Below are 20,723 nucleotides of genomic sequence, written 5' to 3'. Positions count from 1 at the left end.
TCGCAAACCAGAAACGGCGTCTTACACCACGATACCTTGAGCATGGAATCTGCACACCTCTTCACATGCCACCATCCGACACCTCACACAACAACTTATCAACCCGTCACACAATCTAATCTCAAAGCACGTCAACGGTTGCAGTCGGTGACCTGAATGCGCACCATGGCAACCCAACACCAGCATGGTATTGATGTATGGAATACCATTACTGCGCCACTAGCTTGTCGACCTTTCTCAAAATCCTGACTGATGGACTCCCTGAAACTTGTGGGAGCACCAAGACCCGCGGTCCTTGAGGAATATTACTTGACAACACTGGCAAGCACTTGCAAGTCCAGAAAGCACTGTCTCTGGTAGACTTACACGGCAAGCTCCCTATCCTCGGGTGCCTTCTGGCGGCGAACAAACAGACGTCGAGAAAGATCACCAACCGGAAGATCCAGAGGAAAATCGACCGAGCGGAGGAGCTGGACGAACAAAAGATACCATCCGAATACACAAAAGACAAAGACGAAAGCGCCGGTTGCCTAGATACCCAATAGATGAGCATTTTATTTCCCCTGCAAATAATCGATCAACTGAAATGGTTTTGATACATACAACTTGAAGTTTGTGAAATGCCTGCATGTCGCCTGTGGCGCCCTTCCAGTACGCGCCAGCCAGCAAGAAGAGGGAAATGTCGAGGAAAAAGAAGATGGCAAAGAAGACGACGTTTGTCCGAAGGGCGCAAATCAGGTACATGAAGACTAGAATACCCATGAAGAGCAGGAAGAAAGCTAAGCACACACCCCAAGTCAGAATCAAGTTTGCCATTCGCACGATGGGGGCTGCAACTAAGACCGTACCCAAGCTGGCTTGATAGCTAGCCTCCCCAGCAGCCTTTTCCGCAGCCGTCGTGGCATTGGCCGTGAAGGCGCCCTCGGCATTGTAGAACGGAGTGAGGGTTATCGCAAAGGCGAGCCAAAAGGCACCTAACCGCTTGGTTGTCAGCGGTTCCATTGTTGAGGCCCGAGGGCTTGATTCCTGCCTCTTTATGCCACCAACGTACCAAACGATCCAAAAACAATATAAACAAAGGTGTTTCCGAGAATCCATTCGAGGATCGCGCCAATCAGCTGAAGCGCGCCGCCAAAGAAGTAAAAGGTGCCAATGGTCGCGGCGCCGCCGCCGCCGGCACCCCGCCAGCCCATCAGCGCGCAGCCGAGAGGCGCGGACGCAATAAGAAACCCGACAAGCGGGCTGTTTCATTCATGTTAGTCGCCGAGTACCAGGGTTTTGCGCTTATTCGTTGCGCTCCTTCATTCGCAGCGATGGGTGGAGCGGAACAGCATCGTTTCGACTTCTTACAGCGGGGTTGGGTTTGCAAAGGTCTGCCGGAGATGGCCCTGGACGCGGCTCGCAGGGTTTAGATAGAGCTTTTCAAACATTTCGGTTGTGATGGTGACGCTCTGAATGGGCTGCAGAGAGGATATGTCGTGCTGCGTCGACGCAGAGTCGGAGCCTTTTGTATCATAGGAAGACATCTTTGGACGAAACGACAGAGTATATCGAAAACAAATTTGTGGAAAAAAAACGAAGAATAACACCATATGCTACTTTACACGGCTAGCTTGATCGCAAGACAAGGCAAGGTACATCAACGGCAGGTTCGAACGGGCGGGGAGCTGCGACATATCATATCGTTCAATATCAGAACCACCCATCACTCATCAGTGCCCCAGACTCTCATATTTGCTTGCTCGCGTGGAGTTCCGGTTGTGCGGTGGTTTGACGTTTGTCCTCGGCGATATACTATAGTCCAATTGACCTGTTCATTCCCGCTGGGCCAATGGCGACTGTACAAAGTCCGTTCAAGTTCCCAATGGCTAGCTTGTCGACTAAGAGTATCCCGAATCTCTAGTTCCCCCACAAAGCAGAGCAGATCTCGGGCGCTAGGCTACCTATACAATGAGTCGGAACCGACTAGTTACCAGATGGAGCGAACTGCTTTCTCGGAATACAAGATCTATGTCGCCACCAAAGCTTACCTTGTGCTGCAGTGGAACCCCTGCTTTAGTTGAGCATTTACCTGCTCTTGTTTGATCGAGAACTGACGCATCTCACAGGGGAAGATGAAAGAAGAGACGTGCGCCTTGATCGAAACTCATAGTTTCGCTACGGCGTGCTTATAAAAAGACGTCCGGCTGGCAACGAGTGCCGCTCGATAATGAGATTTATGGGTATTTTGTGTTCATTTATTTGTCGCTGTTTGTTTGTTGGTTTTGTTTTACTAAGCCCGCCCGCCTAGGAACGCAACAGGGATAATTGCTACCACGAATGGTACCAGCCGCACATATAACCTTGTTCTTGTTTGCTATTCACGTATCTAAACCCTTAGACGTAGTTGGAGACACATTATTATCCATTGGAGTTGTCATTTTGTGATGGTACTATCTCGAAATAATTTCAACAGCCACCATTTGAACGTTCTACCGGATGGCTCTTGAAGCGACGAAAAGACAAATCTTCCATGACATCATAGTCCAGTAAGACTTCTCAAATATTTTGTTGCTCATGGAACATGGTAGGAACTATATTGATTTTTCGACACTGCATTGACTAGGCTTCTGCAACAGGAAACCGTCAACACTGGCACAGCAGTCCTTCAATCTTTCATTTTGGACACCAAGTGGCGGACTACATCCCGAACTAGAGGGTGGAAAGACGGGACAGATGTACATATGGGTTCCATTCCCGCGTGACAATCCCTGGCTGTGTCCTTGAGTATCATTATATCAATGGCTAGTTGAAGCCTCACTTTATACTCAATTAAACTCAAACTCATCATTTCAGATCTCTAGAGCCCGCTCCTCAAAACTTGTAAAAGAATGAAAACGTCCACTTCACAGAAAATCCCTCCTCGCCGCTACCATTATAAGCGCGGACTTGGACTCTGGATGAGACATCGTAGTCTGCCACGTCGGCACCAGCACAGAATAGGCGTTGTTGTGTTTTGAGGCAAGTGTAGGCGAGTACAGCCGCAGTGATAGAAATGCCTTGAGTCTAAAAGTTTTCCACAAAAAAAAAGAAGTCGCAGATAAAAATGCCGACTTTTCCTAGCCTCTCATGGAAGCATCATTGTAAAACGCCCGAGTCTATCTATCAAGACAATTCACCCTATACATACAAGCCTGTTCTGGGACACGAGATCACGGGCCATGTATTAGAAACACCGAAGGGGCATTAGTGGCCTATCTATCTTGATTAATTCACTTCAGCTACCATAGCGTTGTGAACACTCATGTCCAGGGCGATATGTACTTACTTTGGTCCGGCGCTCCTCCCCGCCTTCTGCACTCGATTCGCGGCGAGTGACCCCGCGCCTCGAACGCGCTGTCCTGTTGGTGGGTTTTATTCATTTTTGCCGTAGTTATTTCCTAGGATGGAAATTCTTGCGTAGAAAGCAACGCCAACCTGCAGAAATACCCCTGTTCCTGCTGATTCCTTGGTGCCCTTGCATGTACACCACAGCATATGTGCAAAATATCGCAAAGGCTCAATTGTTCCAGCCTCGGTACTCAGAAAAGGAGAGGCGGTAAATCATATGGGCATTCAAGACTCTTTAGTTAAATATAGAGCTTCTTCCTCTACTCTACTCGACTTGACGAGTACATGACAGGACTACCTTGAGAAACTCGGAAAAGTACACAGTCTTTCATCACTTTTCAAGATGCGCATCACTTCTGTCATTTTGGCTCTTTTCGCTTCGGCGGCAATGGCCGCACCGGCCCCTCAGTTTGGCGGTGGTGGTTCCATTTGTTTTGATGCCGGCGACTGTCTCTTCTCCGTGAGTCGACACGAACTGAGGCCCTCTGTCGTTCAACAAGGCGGCAGCAAGGGCCAATAACCCCAAAATTCCAGGCACTAATTTGAATTGCAGAAAGGGGGCAAAAAGTGTATCAGAGACAAGGCGAAGCCCATTCTCGGAGGAATCTTGGGGTGAGAAAACCCCGCGCACCGTGAACGAGAGATCAGTCACTAATTCGCAGAGCAGCACTTGTGGGTAAGGTTGAAGATGTATTGGTTTTCTCAATAGTTACTTTACAGATGGGGTCAATGGTGAATCTTTGAGGACTCCAATGAGATCAGAATTCAAGTACATGTTTTACAAGAACCAATAAAATGTTCAGTGTCTGTGCCTGTGCTATGGGCGGAATAGCAGGACATGGTGCAAGTCTTGAGAAGAACAGAACCTTGCTATATTATACAACTGTAATTTTTGAGAATAAGGCCGGTTTTAGAAGGCCAAGCCATACATGCAAACTGTGTTGGGGCGGATGAATGTCAAACAAAGCCAACAATGGGCTTTTTCTACAGATGTGGGTGTTGTTGCGAGTTTCATCCAGGTGGCCGGTACGAGGATTAGTACAGATGAAATCAGAGTAGCTTGTATAGCCTCAAATTTTCCGACGTTTTTCTTTGGATGACTTGTCAAACCCCTGATGTAATGGCATTGATGAAACCCGGAGGCTGGAATGCAGACCGTTTGTCCATGCTATGAGGAGCCCCCGCGCATAGGTACTAGCTTCACAGGGCTCGGTTATTTTTATTTGTTTCAATTCACTTATTCAGTTCCTTGCATGGTTATGTGCAACGCCGTGTCATGGCACAAGCGCTGTGCGTATGCGAATGTGGTTGGGTGCTGTTTGAACACGGCTCGGCTTGCACAGACCCAGCTTGTAGCTCGTCGTGTAGTGAAGAATCGGTAGAGAAGCTGAGATGCGATACATTGTCGAAAATTTGATGAAGACTATCAGACGGGATATGTAGATCCATCGGTCTTGGCGAAATGTGGCAAATTGTCACGCACTTTATATCAGTCAGTAGAGCTACGCTTTTTATTGTTACTACTGTACGAGCAAGAGTTACCCGAGACTTGGCAAACATAGAATCGAGTCCTACATTAGTTATCGTCGTCGTCGACCTGAGCTGCTAATCGCCGACCTCGCGAAGATATCAGCAAGCTTACTATGCTGAGCATGGCAACTTGCAACGCCGATAGAGAATATCCCGGCTCGGGGACAGTTGATATACTAGAGCTGGTCGGCTTTGGACAGGACCGGGATGCCATGTCCGCCTTACAAGATGGCCGTGTTGAGGTCAATGCCATTCCGAGGGTTAGGGCCATCTGTCAACAGTTTGTTCGCTCAAAGAATGCTCTGTGGCAATCCGGGATGATGCACGTGTAGGGAGCACGAAGTAAGCAACGGCGGATTGAAAGCCTCATTTGGAAGGATAAATGGGGTCATGGCTAGATCGCGGACCCCAAGAATGGATTGTTGGATTGTTGATGGTCAGGCAGGCTCCCGCAACCATGTCCCTGGTACTGGTACATGGCCTAGGCATCCATCGTCCATCTCTGGCAAAACAGCAGCTGCACATTGCTGGAACATTTCTGGCCACTCGCCCAACCATCTTTACTATTCGCCAACCAGCCTGAGTCAGCTCTCGGCGCACCCCCCCTGCAAGGAAAGGCTGCGCCGTGTGACAGTTGTGTGGGTGGCGTCAGCCTTGACTGTGATTATCTCGCCAGCGTTCCCGGCAGAGAGTGAGAAAGATGACGGCAAAGCGAATCACCGGGAGAATGAGACCAGGAAGAGGCACGACCCCCATGGATTCCGCGGTGGTATCGCAAGAGTGTACAGGTTTCCAAGAAGAGCGACGGATCCCGCAGGAGCCTACTAGTTGATTTCTTTGTCGTCTGGTGTTACGTAGCCTCATGCAGACGATGCAGACGAGCATGCGACGAGGGAATGTCGGCAGAAGGTTTTGCTGATGATATGGTGTGGCATCCGTCTCGGCGATTCTGGTTAACTAGTGATTGCCTGGCACTGGTCACGTTGCGTCAGGTTTATTGTGGTGAGTGTGAGCGGTATTCCAGCGGCCTGATCGGGAAGGTCATGTTGACCAGTTAACTAAAAGTTGAAACGAATATCTGCTCGCCGAGTAAATGCAAATAATGGCTGATCCAACTGTTCTGTTAGGTAACTACTGTAAATGCGGCGAGTCAACAGCCTGGACACTTTGAGACATGATGATTGTGCTGGACAGGCAGGCAGCACGGGCCAGCTGCACCGTCTGTCGCTGATGCCTACGTGACAAATTTAGTGACTGGCAAGTCGAGAGATTGCGGAGTAATAGAGTCGAGTTGACTTTGAGAAGCACACTCTGGAGTAATTAATTATGAAAAGTCCAAGACAGTTCGTCGCTACCTCGGCTTCACTTGTGGTGTCGCACCTCGACAATCGCTAGAGAGAAGAAAAAGACGATGCGGGCGGCAGGGTCTCACATGTGCTCGAGCCAACCACTTGTCCACACCCTTGTCCCAACAGAGGCAAACATTTGCTTCAACTAGTTGACGAATATTAGTTAGTTACAATAAAAGCTATTGTTAGAGTGCAATGCACCGTGGCGATTGGGCGCTGCGGCGGGCGATGGGGCGTCACACACACCCACCACAAATCCTCACCGGCTGGCGGGGAAACTCTGTGTCGCGAGCAAGCAGACAGGGACTTGTCAATACTACTACGGAGTACTACAAATTACAGAGTTGACAAATAAGAATCAATAGTACGGAGAAAGGTAAATGTTGTGCACTGAAATGAGGGCGGGCGATGAGCCATGACGAATAGAGTAGGAGATGAACAATGTCGCGACAGGTAGAACTTGTACTTGTAGGTAAGGTAACTGATAGGTAGTTAGTGGACCTAGCTTGCCAGGCAGCAACATAGTGAGAAACAGGTAGTCGATGGCGGGAAAACAAGCTCGTGATGACCTGGCATTGCCGATCCCTTGTGGTGGTAGGAACAACGTTGGCTAGTGAGCTCCCTGGCTACCTATGTACCTACATACAGTGGGTGTACATAGGTACCTACCTACCTACCTAGCTAACTCGGCACAAACATGAGGCACAAGTCAGCCAAGATGTGGCAGTCAAGAATCAAGCAGCATTGCATTAACTAGTACCTACTAGGTAAGAAGGTGGCGTTTGCCCACCGCCCCTGCTGAAGACTGTTGGTGGCCGGGGTTGGGGTCGATGCGACATGCCGTACTGGGCATCGCTCACTACCAGGTACCTACTAGTACAAGGTAGTGTACCGAGTACAGGCCACCCCGGCCCTATACTGCTCCAGCTGCTCCAGTACTTACAGTGCATACAGAAGACAAACCAGCCACCACTTCACCACGTCAGCAGTCATCCGTCTACAAATTATTCTCATTCTTATCAACTCTCTATTATTATTATTATTGTCATATCATCTTCATCATTGCCCTTGCCCACCCTCCCTCCCTTCCCAGCCCAATAAACTTTCCACCTTTTCCACCTGAATTACCCTTCCCTGTTGGCTGCCAGGTCTCAACCTGCTCACCGTCCATGCTGCTCAGCCCTCACCCCGGCAAATCCGATATCAATCCCCTCGCTCCCCCACACCTCTTCAGCAGCTTCTTCTTCTTCCTCTCCGTGCTCGCTCACAGACATTGTTGCCCGCAATTTCTTGCTTGACAAATTCCTCTGTGCGCAATCGTTTTCGTATTTTTTTTTTTTTTTTTTTTTTTTTTTTGAAAAATCCTTTATAAGTTATTATTAGCGCCCCGACAGCAAACGTGTGCCCACCAACTATCGCGACCAGAACCACGGTTGGCAAACAGAGCGCGCCAGAACTGCGCTTCTATACAACTCCCAAGTAGACATGGTCCATGACCACTGATTCTACCACGCCACAGTCATATTGCAAGAATTCGAAATGGATACCTCGTCGCTCAGTCTCGCTTGGGGCCGCCTCTCTCACCGGCGCACTCGCTCCAGCGACCCAAGCAGCAACGCACCGCCCGTCGAGTTCACCACCGAAGGCACCAGATATACCCTCGCCTCCGAGGTAGCACCTTCGCCCTCACCAACACCTTCACCATCACTGCACAGCCGCTCCAAATCATGGAGCACCTCTAAAGAAAAAAACCACACTCCCAAACAGTCCCTCTTCTTCCAGTTTGCAGACTACCAAAAGACTGCCTTGGCCTCATCCAACCCGCTCGAGCTGCGTCGCACCAACACAATCTCAAGGCGAGGCCACAAGGCTACCAACAGCATCTCCTCCCTCTCTACGAAACGCACCTCGGTCTATGGCTCCAGCAGCTCCATGGACCTTTCCCGGTCACAATCCCCCGCCATTCCCCAGCGGCCGCCGCGACCCCCTCGTGGACTCTTTGAGGACGAGTCGGATGAGGAGCACGAGTTATTCACACATGACGTACTCGTGCATCACGCCGCCGACGAAACCATCCAGGGCCTGATTCTCCAGTCAGACCGAGCTTTCGCAGATGTCAGTGTGGCACTGGCCGATGCTGCCTACAACACCTACGTCGCACAAGCCAGGTCAGGTCTAAGTGGTGTGCGTCGTGACCAGTCGGTGCGACAACAACGTCAAGGACTCACTGCCCATGTGCCAAGAAATTCCATCACCAGCGACATGTCCATCACCAGCAGCAGATCCATCAGAAGAAACTCTCTCCAGTCATCACACAGCACTTCCACCAAAGGCCACACCTCACGCCCATCTACAACCAAGAAGATGGGCAAGCGCAATGTTTTACTCCCGCGCAAGTTGCGCCTTACTCTCTCACAGAGTGTGAGCGACATGCTTGCCAGCCGTTCAGCCAAACGAGTGTCGGCTACCAGCAGCCTGTCATCAACCTACTCGGACTACATCGACGAGCAACCCGCCCACCAGCGAAACAGCTCCATCACCGCCGCCAAAAGACAGTCGGTTCTCCAGACGAAGCGTCAATCCACAGACTCCCAATTTGCGCTGTGCGCTGCAGAGGGACGCCATCTGACGGCCTCGCAAATGTACCACCGAGAGATGCTTCCCAACTCGGTCATGGCCTGGATGGGCACGGACGCCGTCTCTACAGAACTCGTCGACGACGAGGAGACGGATGACGAAGATGTGAGCCAAGCATTGGAAACCAAGTGCCATTTGGCCAGGGACCCCGATCTGACACAGCCACAGCCACTTGGCCCCCCCTCAGCGGACAATGCAGCTGAGGCGCGCCCGCTCGTCGAGGACGGCTCTCCGCCACCCCCCCCTCCACCCAAGAACCCTGCCCGCTTTGGGGCCCGCGCGCGCACGTCCCAGCTCGCCCCCATTCCCGAAATGCTCGTCGCTTCCGCCGAGGGCGAGCGTCGCCGGCGCAAGAACAGCTTGGTCAGAATCTCGACCAAGTCGAAACGTCCCGTCGCCAAGCCCAGGGCTGGGCCATCCTCATCGTCGTCGTCGCACGACTCCCTGTACCTCGTCGGCACCGCCTACTCAAAGACGAGCCCTCTATTCCGCCACGGCCACATTGAGTTCCAGCACAAGAGCCGCCATGCGGAGGCGGAAGAGCACAGCGGCAGCGGCGAGCACGACTACGCCGACCTGCAGGTGGACTGGCCTGCCTTCCACTCGTCCATCCTGTGCGATGCCGAGGACCTGGACTCGGGTATGGCGCTCGACGAGGCCAACGCCATGGCCGACGAGCTGGGCGAGTGGTTCGACGAGTTTGGCTTCGAGTCGCATGGCGAGCTAATCAAGGCTGGTCGCGCCGCCCGCGACGCCAGCCGCTCCTCGGGCAGCACGGCGTCGTCGCGCAGCAGTGCATCCAGCACGTCCAGCGCGTCCACCATCTCCGACGTTGACCTTCCCATGCCGGCCAGCCCAGACCGGTCTCCGTTTACCAAGATGCAACGCTGGTCATTTGACCACCAGGCGGAGCGCAACGTCTGCGCCGCGCCAGGCCACGACATGCATGCCTCGGATCCCATTCCGGTGCTGAGCGAGATGGTGCTGGGGCTGGACATTTACGGGCTCCCTGTGGAGGAGGAACCGTTTACGAAACGGGGTGCGAGCGGCGGCCCGCGGATGAGCTGCAACCTGACGGACGATCTGGGCCAGTTCCTGGCTTGGAACCCAACACTCTCCAACGACATGGATGAAGAAGACGAATGATGGAGACGCCTTTTTCTTGATTCGACATTGATACCCCGACGCCCTTTTCTTGGGAACTATTTACACCACTTGTACACACTATTTTATTTATGGGACATTTTCGCATGTTATTGAAACCGACCAGCGAGCGAAATGCATTCATTCTTTACGACAACACATATTTCTTTATTTTTCTCACACGTCATGGTATATACAAATATAGAGGCGCCGGTATAGTTTCCTATTCTATTCAATTCAATTTATCGAAGCGTTTTTCTTGCATTTTTGCCTAATATCAATCGATCCTATGCCAACTGTGCATGTAATGGTGGATGCTTCGGCCCAACTCCACCACATATGTACATCTAATAATAAACACGGACCAGCCGCCGTTGTCTCCCCACCACCATCACATCAACAACAAGCACGAACCCATCTAGACCTGGCCCCTTCCAAAACACCCAGTCCTTGTTTGAATTGCACACGCATCTTTTTGGGGAGATACAAACAGAAACCATCAACACAGATTATTCCCTACCAGGACAAAAGGCGAAGAAGGGGGGTCCCTCAACCAGTGAAGCCGCCCCGCTCCCCAGATTCAAAGAAACGATGCTTCGCCGACCGCCAACCACGCTCTCCATCACAGCCGAGGATGTCGCCGCGTACGAGGATCGCCGGGCCAGCGAGGCCCTACGCGCCGCGCAGCAGGCCAGGGCCGAGGCCGAGGCTCAGGCCGCCGAGGCGCGTGCGGAGGCGCGTGCGCAGCAGGCCGCTGCCGCACTTGACGCTGGCAGCACAGCCAGCAACCGAGAAGGAGGAGGAGGAGCATCATCGCGGCCTGTGCCGGCCACGAGCCCGTCGGCGGCAAGGAGAGCGCGCGACGACCGCATCGGACTAGGGAGGCGACCGCCGGGTGGACGGTGAAGGTGCGTTGCCGCCCCCCGAAGAGGGTGTGTTCAAAAGAGGAAGAAGAAAATAGAACACACGCGGAGCGCATTGTCGAAATACACCTCAGCCCTGCAAGGGTAGAACATGCTTTTTTTTTTTTCTATTTTTGTCCTTGTCCTGCAGCTGTCAGCCTCGCCATCAGAGGCTGAGCCGCAACCCAACTGCGGGCACTTTATTTTTTTCCCGCTCCCCATCATCTGCTATGACAATGGAAATACTCTTTTACAGAATCTCTGGAATTGCCACGCCGTTGAGAAGGAGATGCACGACGCACAAATCACGAGCCAAAAAAAGAAATTTGGACGGAAAAGAGCGGGAGTGTCATCTGTCATCTACTTCAAGCGCTCTGTGGATCATCCGGACAAAGGAAAACGACGAGCGTTTCACTCGTGCAAAAAAGCTTGTTTAATGGGCGGCGCGCGTCATCTCACTGCTCACGGACGGGATCACCTCACATCACCTCCCTCACAACCGGGAAGAAAAAAAAATAAAGCTCTGTGTGTTGGTGGGCCGCGATGACAGGACGGAGCGCCCGATGGTTGCGCTCAACCCTCCGTCTCAGGTTTGGCGGGGGGAATGACCAAGGAGGAGAGGCCTATTTTGGGGGCTGGTGAACGTTGAGTACATATGCATAAAGGTAGTATAATTCCCATGACGTTGGCGTCCTCACTACTGTACACATGTGGCCTGCCAAGCCGTACCTTGGCCGTGCCAGTCGCAGCTATTCCCGTTGCAGAATCCCGCAGTTGGTGATGCAAGGCCGTTTTGCTCTGTCTATGTATGTACACAGTATCCACAGCGGATGCGGTTGCCGAGAAAACATTCCGTAGTTAGAGATGCTGTCGAGCTTGGAATAAGTCAAACGGAAAACGCAAATGGCGTCTAAGCCGTCGCTAATCCTTTCCTCGACACCAAGCAAGGAAGACCAAAACATCATAGACTCATGGACTGTGCTAATGCAACGAGACTAGTCATACGTTCCTGTACTACAGAAATAACGAGCTATCCCTATGTTGAGGGTCTGGTCCCAACTTGTGCCATCTTGAAAAGCTCTCCAGTCATAACATAGACAAGCTCATCCCAAGGTCCATAACCAAGTCACTTTGGCCGAGTGGTTAAGGCGGTGCCCTGCGTATGTACTCACCCGTTCTTCCGACAGTCCATCACCACTAACAGCCTCCCAGTAAGGCATTACGTTCGCGTGCGTAGGTTCGAATCCTGCAGGTGACGGATTTTATTTTTGTCCCGTGTGGCGGAGGTTCTGTCAGGAACTTGTATGTAATATGACAACAATAACCCCTAGCTCTGGTCCATTCTTTCTTTCACATCGCACTGTAGGGGAGGGAGCGAATGAAGCCTGCGTTTCGGCCAACCTACAGACTGGAACTCAAACTTTTTTGCTAGAATCCTCTCATCACCACATCGGGGGCCATTCAATGAGTTGACGCATCAAATCGCATCGGCGATAAACCTACGCAGGCGTTGACCGACGGCAGAGGGGTGTGCTACCAGGCGGAAGAGCAGTGCCGCGGGACAAAGAAAAAGGGTAACTCGATGATAGCAATCGTAATTTCTCCGAACTCGCTTTGCGGGCCGAGGCGCCGTCCGAAGTTCGGCATCTTCCTTTGTTGCGAGCGCAACTTGGGCCCCGTACTGTACATACGTCGACTCCAAAAATAGGGTGCGCGACAAAAAAGAAAATGGCTTCTGCGCCAACGCAGCAGTAGGCAAACGTGTGAGTGGGATCTGTGCATGCACGGCGCAGGACGGGGGCTGTGAGCGATAATCATACCATTGTAGGCTACAAATATAAATACATGGAAAGAAAAAGGAAAAGGCCTTCGTTGAGCCCATGTGATGGACGTTGGGTAAATGCGCAAGGGGGGACAAAGAGACCAGGCTCCCTTCCAAGTGTAACCAATTTTGAGCTCGTGTTTTATATGCTTGGTGTTGTTGCAACTCGCCTCGTACTCTTCTTTCAACCCTTTTCCCTGTTTTAGTTACCCCAATGCTTATTTGAAAATCCAGTACTCCCAAAACCAAATCAATGTCAGCCTCGACTGTACAATGCAAGTAGAATACACGCTTTGTGATATTTCTACACGGAAACCACACAAAAAAAAACAAGTCCTGTCCAAGTCAATAATACAACCTTGTCATCTAGGCAAAACCGGCCTTCCTGGTTATGAGTGCGTTTAGTTACAAGCCCTTACCCTCGCCTTGTAAATTGCACCCATATCAGGACCGTCATCCACGTCAGGCGCCAAGCCGTTGTCCAAAACTCTCTCGTAATCATCTGGAACACCTGCTTACCGCGGCCCGCCTTCCACTGCTTGCCGTCGTCGTAAAAGTCTGTGTCAAGCTTGATGCGCGGGCCGCGCCCGTGGGCGCTGTAGTCGTCGCCCCAGCCCCAGCGGCCGGCACCGCCGCGGGAGCCAGCACTCCTGCCGGCGCTCTTCTTGGCCGGCCAGCGCACCGACGAGCCGTTGGAGGCGCTGCGACTGCTTGTGGACGATGTGCCGTTGGAGCCACCGTGCATCCGCGACTCGGGCGGTTCCGCCTTGTCTTTAAACACGGGCAGAAGCGAGGGGCTGCCCGGGTCGGGTTCCAGCGCAAAGGGTGTCAAGTTGAGCGCTGGCACGAGAAACGCGCGGACGGCAAGCACAATGAGCGACAGGAAGCCAAAGAGGACATATCGCATGTACGTGTGGAGCTGATTCGGGAGCAGGCACAAGTGCGTCTGGAGCGTGGATTTTGGAGCTCCAGGCATGGGCCTGCCGTCGGCATCGACAGGGTTATACATGCTGAGCATGAGGAACCCTGGATTGCTCACTCCCATGGCCATGCTCATGCTCTTGACGGTGATTTCCCTCACGCCGCCCTTTGATTCGGAATGAACGAGCTCGCAGTAGTCGTGGTCGTCGCCAGAAAACACATGCACGACATTGCCGATGCTCTTGATTAATTTGACAGAGTCTTCTTCGCTGAGCACGTTCTGGTATTGGTAGCCAGCAGTGACGGAAATGGCGTTGCGCTCGTCCGGGTTGACTGGTTCTGTTTGGCCCTTGGGTCGCTTCGTTGGCGGCCAATGCTCGCGCATAGGTCCGCAAGGTGTTCCGGGACCTCGATATAGCGGTACATGTGTAAGCAGAATTGTCGGGAAATCGGCGTGGCCAGCACCGGGGTCTCTGGGAGACGGGGTTGTGTCCGATGTTTCCAGGTCCACGACTTGATGCTTAGAGCGCAAGTCACGGTCAATGTCATGCCACACCTTGAGTTCCTCCATAGCGAGTTTGCGCTTGGTAGACTGTACATGTTCCAGGAACTCATTGACAGGTCCGTAAAGGGGCTCCAGATCGTGCGAGTACCTAAACTTCGATGTGTCGGCGCTGAGCGACACCGTATCAACCGAGACAATGCTGTGATTTCCCACAATGTCTACGCGGTTGACGTCGCCAAAGTAGGCGCTGAAGCGGTTGCGCACCGGAACCTGCACCTGCGCGCCAAACCCGATATCGTGATTTCCAGGCAAGCTGGCAACCAGCCGGCGTCCTCTCTGGTACGGACCCGGTACGGTGCCTCCCAGGTTAAAGTTGTCAAAGAAGATTTCGGCGAAGCGCTGGTATTCTCGCACCCAAAAGTCCTCGCCATACTTGCGGTGCCATGTGTTTACCCATTGCTTCTCTTCGCCCGATCGCTCCTCGCCCCATTTTGGATCGACGAACCCTTCCTGTCGCGTTTTCCATTCACGGCCGCCGTCGAACAAGTCTCCCAGGAAGAATACGCTGTCGGGGTGTAGGTGGCTCTGGAGCGCCTTGTAGCCTCGTCGAAGATAGTTGTCGGTAATGGTTACGGTCAAAGACGAGAGTGGCCATGGACGGCCGGGGTATGAGTGCGGATCGGTGATTTGGGGGTCTGCAATGAGAACCAGGCGATGCGGATGTGTCCCCTTGGGCTAGCATTCATTTCTAGTGTCAGTTTCCCAATCCAAACCGTGCCTTTTGTCAAGCGAGCAGCAACGTACCCATGATTCCCAATGATCCCAACTACAGCTCTCGACCTTGCTGTCAAATACCCACCGCTCGCCCCATAATAGAATGACTATCCAAATGGCAACGAGCGCATGTGGCAAGCTGAAGATTCTCCTGGCGACCAGGTTTCTCCGTGCATGGTGCGCAACCGTCAGAGTCACGGCTGTCGCAGCCCTCAATCCAGGCCCTTGCAGCCAGGACAACGCCCTCCGCGCTTGTAATTTTGCCGCATCGGAGGCGCTGTCAAGATCAAATCCTCTCGCCATAGCGCAGGACGTATCAGCTGCCTGCCAGGCAGGCCTTGGTATCGAGTCGCTGCTGTCTGGGATTCGAAACTGCGGCCTGTCGGCTCGTCCGCAAAGGGGGGTTGGCGCGGCTTCCGGAGAGGTGGCACGTTAGGCCATGAGCGGCGTATAGGAATAAAAGAGTGACCCTGGTCGATATGAATGTTCTCCCTGCTCGCGAACCCAACAGAAAAAAATGGTCTCGGCTTAGTCGCAACTACAAGTTATTCAGAGAGAAAGGAGAGCTGGCGGGCATGTCTTTGGCGCGACGTGGAACTTCGATCACTGTCCCCACCTTATTAGTTAGATGCCCGCCCTCTAAAATTCTAAAATACGCCACTCCTAATGAGTGACCACTGGTCATCTACAAAAATTGGGTGTCACTTTATCTTTGATGCTTGATTCATCAAGTCACAAATTATTGAATCCAAAATTCCAGAATTTACACCGTCTTTCAAACAAGAAATCACAAGTTTATATCGTAGCCGACGTGTCTGCTTCGTAGCCAAAGCGCCACGCGTACAGTTAAGTTATCAGCCATCGGCCTAGATCAGGTAGATCAGGGGTGGCGCAAACTACGCACGAATTGAAATATTTTCAATAATACAAGTAAATATAATTGTACAATGTCTTGCACTATGAATGCTCCGTAGGTAGTAATTGACCAAAATCTGTTTGTTTTTCCAATGTGGATACTTTGAATAACACCCACGTATAGACCAGAACGCCATGCTCCAAGTAACACTCAGTCAGCCGACTCAGTATCGGCGCCTGACCGTTCCTGCTTCAGTTGAATTGTCTTCATCATCTTGACCCGGTTCGCCCACGGGGTCATGTTCCTCGTATCTGGGAACCGGAGGGTCTTGTTTCTTGCGGAAGCTCAAAAGTCTCTTGAATCCAGTGGGCTGTGGTTGAGTCTGGGCCTCTACCAGCGAGTCCTCTTCCGCTACATATTCGTAATTCAGTCGCGGCACCAGGATTCTGTATGGTACTGTGATTCCTGTTGGGTCTTTGGGGTTTACCTCGACATTCAAGCAGATATCCAACCCTCCCTCAAGATCGACTGTGAAGTTTTGCGCTTTCTTCATCTGCTTAGTTGTAAGACCAGTAGGAGTCCTATGGAATGGTCTGATTCTTGGGTCATCATGAGGCTCGCTTGGTGATTGGATAAGCCCTGCTTTCGCTTGCTGAGGAGGACGCGGAGTGAAGTAAGCCTCATCTCCATCCGAGTATTCGTCGTTTGTAACAGCGCCACCGCGGAGCCCAAGAGGTTCATCTTGCGACCGGCCGTAGGGACTTGGGTATCGACCTTGCTCTGGTGCGCCCCAGTGAGATGTCGCGTGTTCCTCGTCCTCATATTCTACTACTTTGCTCTGGCTGCCTCGGCGCATGAAGCCAAAAAGTCCCGTTTTGGGTGGATCAGTGCTACCAAGAGACATACTCCTTGCAAGTTTAGCAGGTGACGATGGACCTTTGTTAGAGTTTCCTCTGGTTAGGCCTCTGAATAAGCCACCGGAGATTGGAGGACGCGGTCCACGAACAGACTCGCGAGACCCATCAAATTGCTTTGGTCCCGAACGCTTGCTGAGTGAAAACCGCCGAAGCAGCCCACCACTTCCTGTCGCTCGTGGGGGGCTTGGACTGCGCTCGTCGTCAGATGCGGGCGGCGTTGGTGGTGGCGTCATGCCAGGAGACCACTGGCGGATGGAGCACCAGTTTCTGTGTGGCAAAAGATGCTTGTTATTTCGAGGCTTGCCATCCGGCCCATGGTGGAACATCGGAATCATGCTTTCGTCGGTATTCTTATCAAAATGATGAACTTTGTTGCGCTTGTTGAGAACGTCAGCAAGAATGTCCGGGGGTGGCGTGTTCACGATTGCTGATGAAATGATATTCGGCATGTATCGCGGATCCTTGTGCTTTGCCAGTCCAAGCTCTGGATTGGAGTAGAATTGACCCACGGCCGCAAGATGCACATCGCCACTGAGAATCGTAACCCGTACTGACTTGTCCATGGCAAGGTCTTGTAAGTCTTCCACCACAACGGTTCGCTCTTGTTTGTGATTCTTGGCGGTCCAGTGGTCATTCAAGTCGTCCAACACCTCCACACCACCATCAATGTTGTTGAGCATCTTCCCAAAGAGGCCCGCTCTCCCCAAGGCCTTGACAGGATCCATAAGTCTTGACGTTAAAATATTTTCAAGCCAAACCATTCTTGGGTATGCAATTGGCACACCAAGCACTACTAGAAGATGCTCAATCTGGCCTTTGCGAACTTCGAGATACAGCCTGCTGGTGATCTTTTCCCATGTTTTCTCGTCAAGAACTTTGTGCTCCGTTCGCTCAGTACGAGTGTCCACAGCAAGCAAAGCCGTCTTACCTCCCATGGAGATATAGACACTATGGCTGAGCTCATGGATGTACGGACCAGGGCTCAACCCAAGGATCCAGCTGGGCTCGGACGTCTCCGTTTCCGGGATGATACTTTGATGCTGAAATAGCATGTAGTATTTGAAAGCGACCGCACCCAGGCCCGAAAATACTGGCGATCTAAGATCGTGGTCTGGGTAAGAGCCATATCCGTCAAAGACATCATGATCGTCGTACATGTTCACCATGGGAATTTGTGAGGTAGCCAGCCCAAAGAGACCCTGTGAGAACCACATGCAATAACGCTCAAGGTAAAACTCTTCTAGCTGGCTCTGCATGTCCGGAGTGAACTGTGTATGGTGTTTCTCGAAGGGGTTTCTTATATCAAGCCACTCTCCGAATAGCTCGCATTCATCGGCGACGCAGTCGTTGTAAATTTGGTCGCCACCGCCAATCATTACGTGGAATGGTTTCGCTTGGTGTGTATTGAGGACGTCACGCCACATGGGATCTGGTCCACTCAAGTCGTCTGGCTTCACACTCAAGCTGAAGCCATTGCAGCTGTGAAACATCATATTCATCGTCTGGTTCCTTGCAGGTACCCAGAAAGCCATGCATGGCCCTCTATTGATGCGATAGGCAATGCGCTGCTGCTTTTCGCGAAGCTCAATCTCAACATTGAAGCGCCAGAAAGTGTAGCCTCTCTCTGCATGGAGTTGGAAACCACGCACATCTTTGTACTTTTGCGCTTTTTCACCATCAATACCCGCTCGGCTTTTACGGCTAGTAAAGGAGCCCGGGAAATCAGGCGCACCGTCTGGGGTTGGCACATCTGGAGGGCTTCGAGTCATCTCAAAGAGGCCATTTTCCGTTTCGTCGTTCGAAAGGTCTTTGGCTTCTTCCAAGTGCTCGACGGGGCGAACGTAGAGCGTTTCTCCGCGACGCCCGAGTTTTGGATGACCAGCTATAGGATCAACGTATTCCGGCGATAGTTCTCCTTGAACATGGTGTGGAGCTGGTGGCAACACGCTGATGTCCTGAACAAAGAGGCGGAGCATTGGAGCTATTTCATAGGAAGAGCCAGAATCTTGTGTAACAATCATGATGCTTCCACGCCACATTTCCCGTTCCGATACAGGGTGGCCACGTTGGGACCTAGAAGGAATTGCTTCCTTGCGGATGCCGCAGTATCTCAAGAGAGGACCACACTTCAGATAGAGCTGGGGTTTGAATCGTGTCGGCTCCTTTGTATCATCATACTCCCCGTCAAAAGCTTCTGCCTTTCTGAGGCGAGCTGGCACGTTACCGCCACGGCCCGTTGGTTCTTCCCACCACGCTTTGTAGGTGTCTTGTGACGAGTTTTCGGCATGAACATCCAGCAGCGGTCCAGATAATGTTCCGACCGCTGCCTTTTCCCACTCGTCCAACCATTCTGGTGGTGCATACAAGCCCTGTCCGGGACACAGAGTATCCGGGTTGGTGTAGAGTATATTTCCTAGGCGATGCCTGTTCTCATTTGTGTTGCCATCATCGCTGTCACCTCTCTCAAGTTGCCTCTTAGCAAGAGCAATGCCATCTTCTGGCTGTGATCCCTTGTGTGGAATTGTCGCAGCAAATTCCGGATGGGGCGGGGCTGTCTGATATATCTCATCTGTGCCAGGTTGACGGTGATATGTGGGCTCAGTAACCCGACGTTGAATGCCTTGTTGTATGGCGCCGTTCGTTGCCAGGTGTTGTTCTTGCTGTTGCAAATTCCTCATATGGTTGTTACCAGGGTTATCAGAAGATGGAATAGGAGGCAGTTCCTTATTCCTAGCGGAACGAGGAAGGGCATTGCCAGGTACAGGAACCAACGGAGAGTAATTGCGGGGAACTTCTTCGGATTCTATGCGACGATGCTGAGGGAATCTTTCTGCAGGCTCTTGCCCGGTTCGGGTACTTCCTGTACGAATCACGGGATTCGGCGCTGCGAGAGGTGATGCCCTTTGGTTCATGGGCTCTGTGATCTCAGTATCACGGGGAGCGATAGGGGACCTGGCAGTGCGATCCTTGAAACTTAGGTTGCGTTGCGGAATATTTAGGGCAGGCTGGTCCCGAGGTTGCCCACGATCTTCCATCAATTGCTGCCCAGTTGACGCTGGAGGCAGAGTATTTGGCTGCAGTAGCTGTGTCCAGTCATGATGCGTTGCAGGGCGTGGCGTAGGACCAGCGGCAGATGTAGCAACATGCTGCCTGGACATGGATTCCTGTGCTGGTCGTCTGGTACCGGCATCATTAGCTGCGACTGGGCCGCTCATGGGAGGCGGGTCGGTCAGAGCCTGGGTGGCGTTGACTGCCCGCTGCCTAGCTCGTTGTTCTGCAGCTTCCACGCGGGCTCGTTTTTCTTCTTTGGTCATGCTGTCCAGTGTCAGCTCCAGATTTTGCAGCGGCGATCGATTGGTGGCCAACTTTTTGCGTCGATCAGACGTTGCGCTTGTGGAAGTCCTTCGGGATTGTCCAGACACGTCATCTGCGCGAGGACGAGCATCGCCAACGGATGTTGGAGCAGCCATTGGCGAGGGAACATTTACAGGAGGCATATCACGGTATGCCGAGTATGACTGATCCGAAGTACCTGTCTGAGGTTGATAGCGCGTTGTTGGCTCGTGCATTGCGGTCGGAGCCTGGGGTATGTACGGTTCTCGATAGCTCAATGGGGGGCCGCGAGGAATACCAGGCACGTCTGGTAGAGACGGACAGTCTGGCAAGAAGTACTCGTCGTCGTCGTACGGCATCCGACGCGGCTTGCGATCAGCACTATCCGGAGCAAACTCTGCGAAGCCGGCGTTCTGGTACGACGGAGGTCGTGGAGCCAAGCCGTGGGGAGTAACACTAGAGGCCGTAGGCGAACCGGGCGCAAAGATTGATTCGGAAGGGGCTTCGGTATAGGCGGTTTGTATGGATGTACGGTTCGTCCGTCGCGGAGGCTGGCTGTCTAAGGATTGTCTGTGATCGGTTGGAGGGAGTTCGTGCTCGCTAGAGCGGCGCTGGTGACCGCCTCTCTTGTGCTTGGGCAGATCGCCCCAGTTTTGGGCCGACAT

General features: G+C 52.3%; 5 protein-coding genes across 5 annotated transcripts; 2 read left to right on the top strand and 3 right to left on the bottom strand.

Annotated features, from left to right (window-relative positions):
- Positions 1-362: 362 nt before the first annotated feature.
- On the bottom strand, positions 363-1,526 carry CCM_07610 (transcriptional activator of ethanol catabolism AlcS; the record flags this gene model as incomplete). The annotated part of the gene is made up of 5 exons (XM_006672751.1): positions 363-530; positions 604-779; positions 849-974; positions 1,052-1,242; positions 1,351-1,526. 5 exons carry the CDS (start codon positions 1,524-1,526, stop codon positions 363-365), a joined length of 837 nt encoding a protein of 278 aa, XP_006672814.1.
- Positions 1,527-3,712: 2,186 nt separating this feature from the next.
- On the top strand, positions 3,713-3,985 carry CCM_07609 (uncharacterized protein; the record flags this gene model as incomplete). Its single annotated transcript, XM_006672750.1, has 2 exons — positions 3,713-3,829; positions 3,923-3,985. 2 exons carry the CDS (start codon positions 3,713-3,715, stop codon positions 3,983-3,985), a joined length of 180 nt encoding a protein of 59 aa, XP_006672813.1.
- Positions 3,986-7,787: 3,802 nt separating this feature from the next.
- CCM_07608 (uncharacterized protein) lies at positions 7,788-10,031 on the top strand (the record flags this gene model as incomplete). The annotated part of the gene is made up of 1 exon (XM_006672749.1): positions 7,788-10,031. One exon carries the CDS (start codon positions 7,788-7,790, stop codon positions 10,029-10,031), a length of 2,244 nt encoding a protein of 747 aa, XP_006672812.1.
- Positions 10,032-13,167: 3,136 nt separating this feature from the next.
- Positions 13,168-15,255, bottom strand: CCM_07607 (manganese ion homeostasis (Fr), putative; the record flags this gene model as incomplete). The annotated part of the gene is made up of 2 exons (XM_006672748.1): positions 13,168-14,913; positions 14,983-15,255. The coding sequence occupies 2 exons, from the start codon at positions 15,253-15,255 to the stop codon at positions 13,168-13,170; spliced, it is 2,019 nt and encodes a 672-aa protein (XP_006672811.1).
- A 776-nt stretch (positions 15,256-16,031) lies between these two features.
- On the bottom strand, positions 16,032-20,723 carry CCM_07606 (uncharacterized protein; the record flags this gene model as incomplete). The annotated part of the gene is made up of 1 exon (XM_006672747.1): positions 16,032-20,723. The coding sequence occupies one exon, from the start codon at positions 20,721-20,723 to the stop codon at positions 16,032-16,034; it is 4,692 nt and encodes a 1,563-aa protein (XP_006672810.1).

Source organism: Cordyceps militaris (genome assembly GCF_000225605.1).
Source record: "Cordyceps militaris CM01 unplaced genomic scaffold CCM_S00006, whole genome shotgun sequence".
NCBI classification, from domain to species: Eukaryota; Fungi; Ascomycota; class Sordariomycetes; order Hypocreales; family Cordycipitaceae; genus Cordyceps; species Cordyceps militaris.
This window is presented reverse-complemented; position numbering and strand designations above follow the sequence as displayed.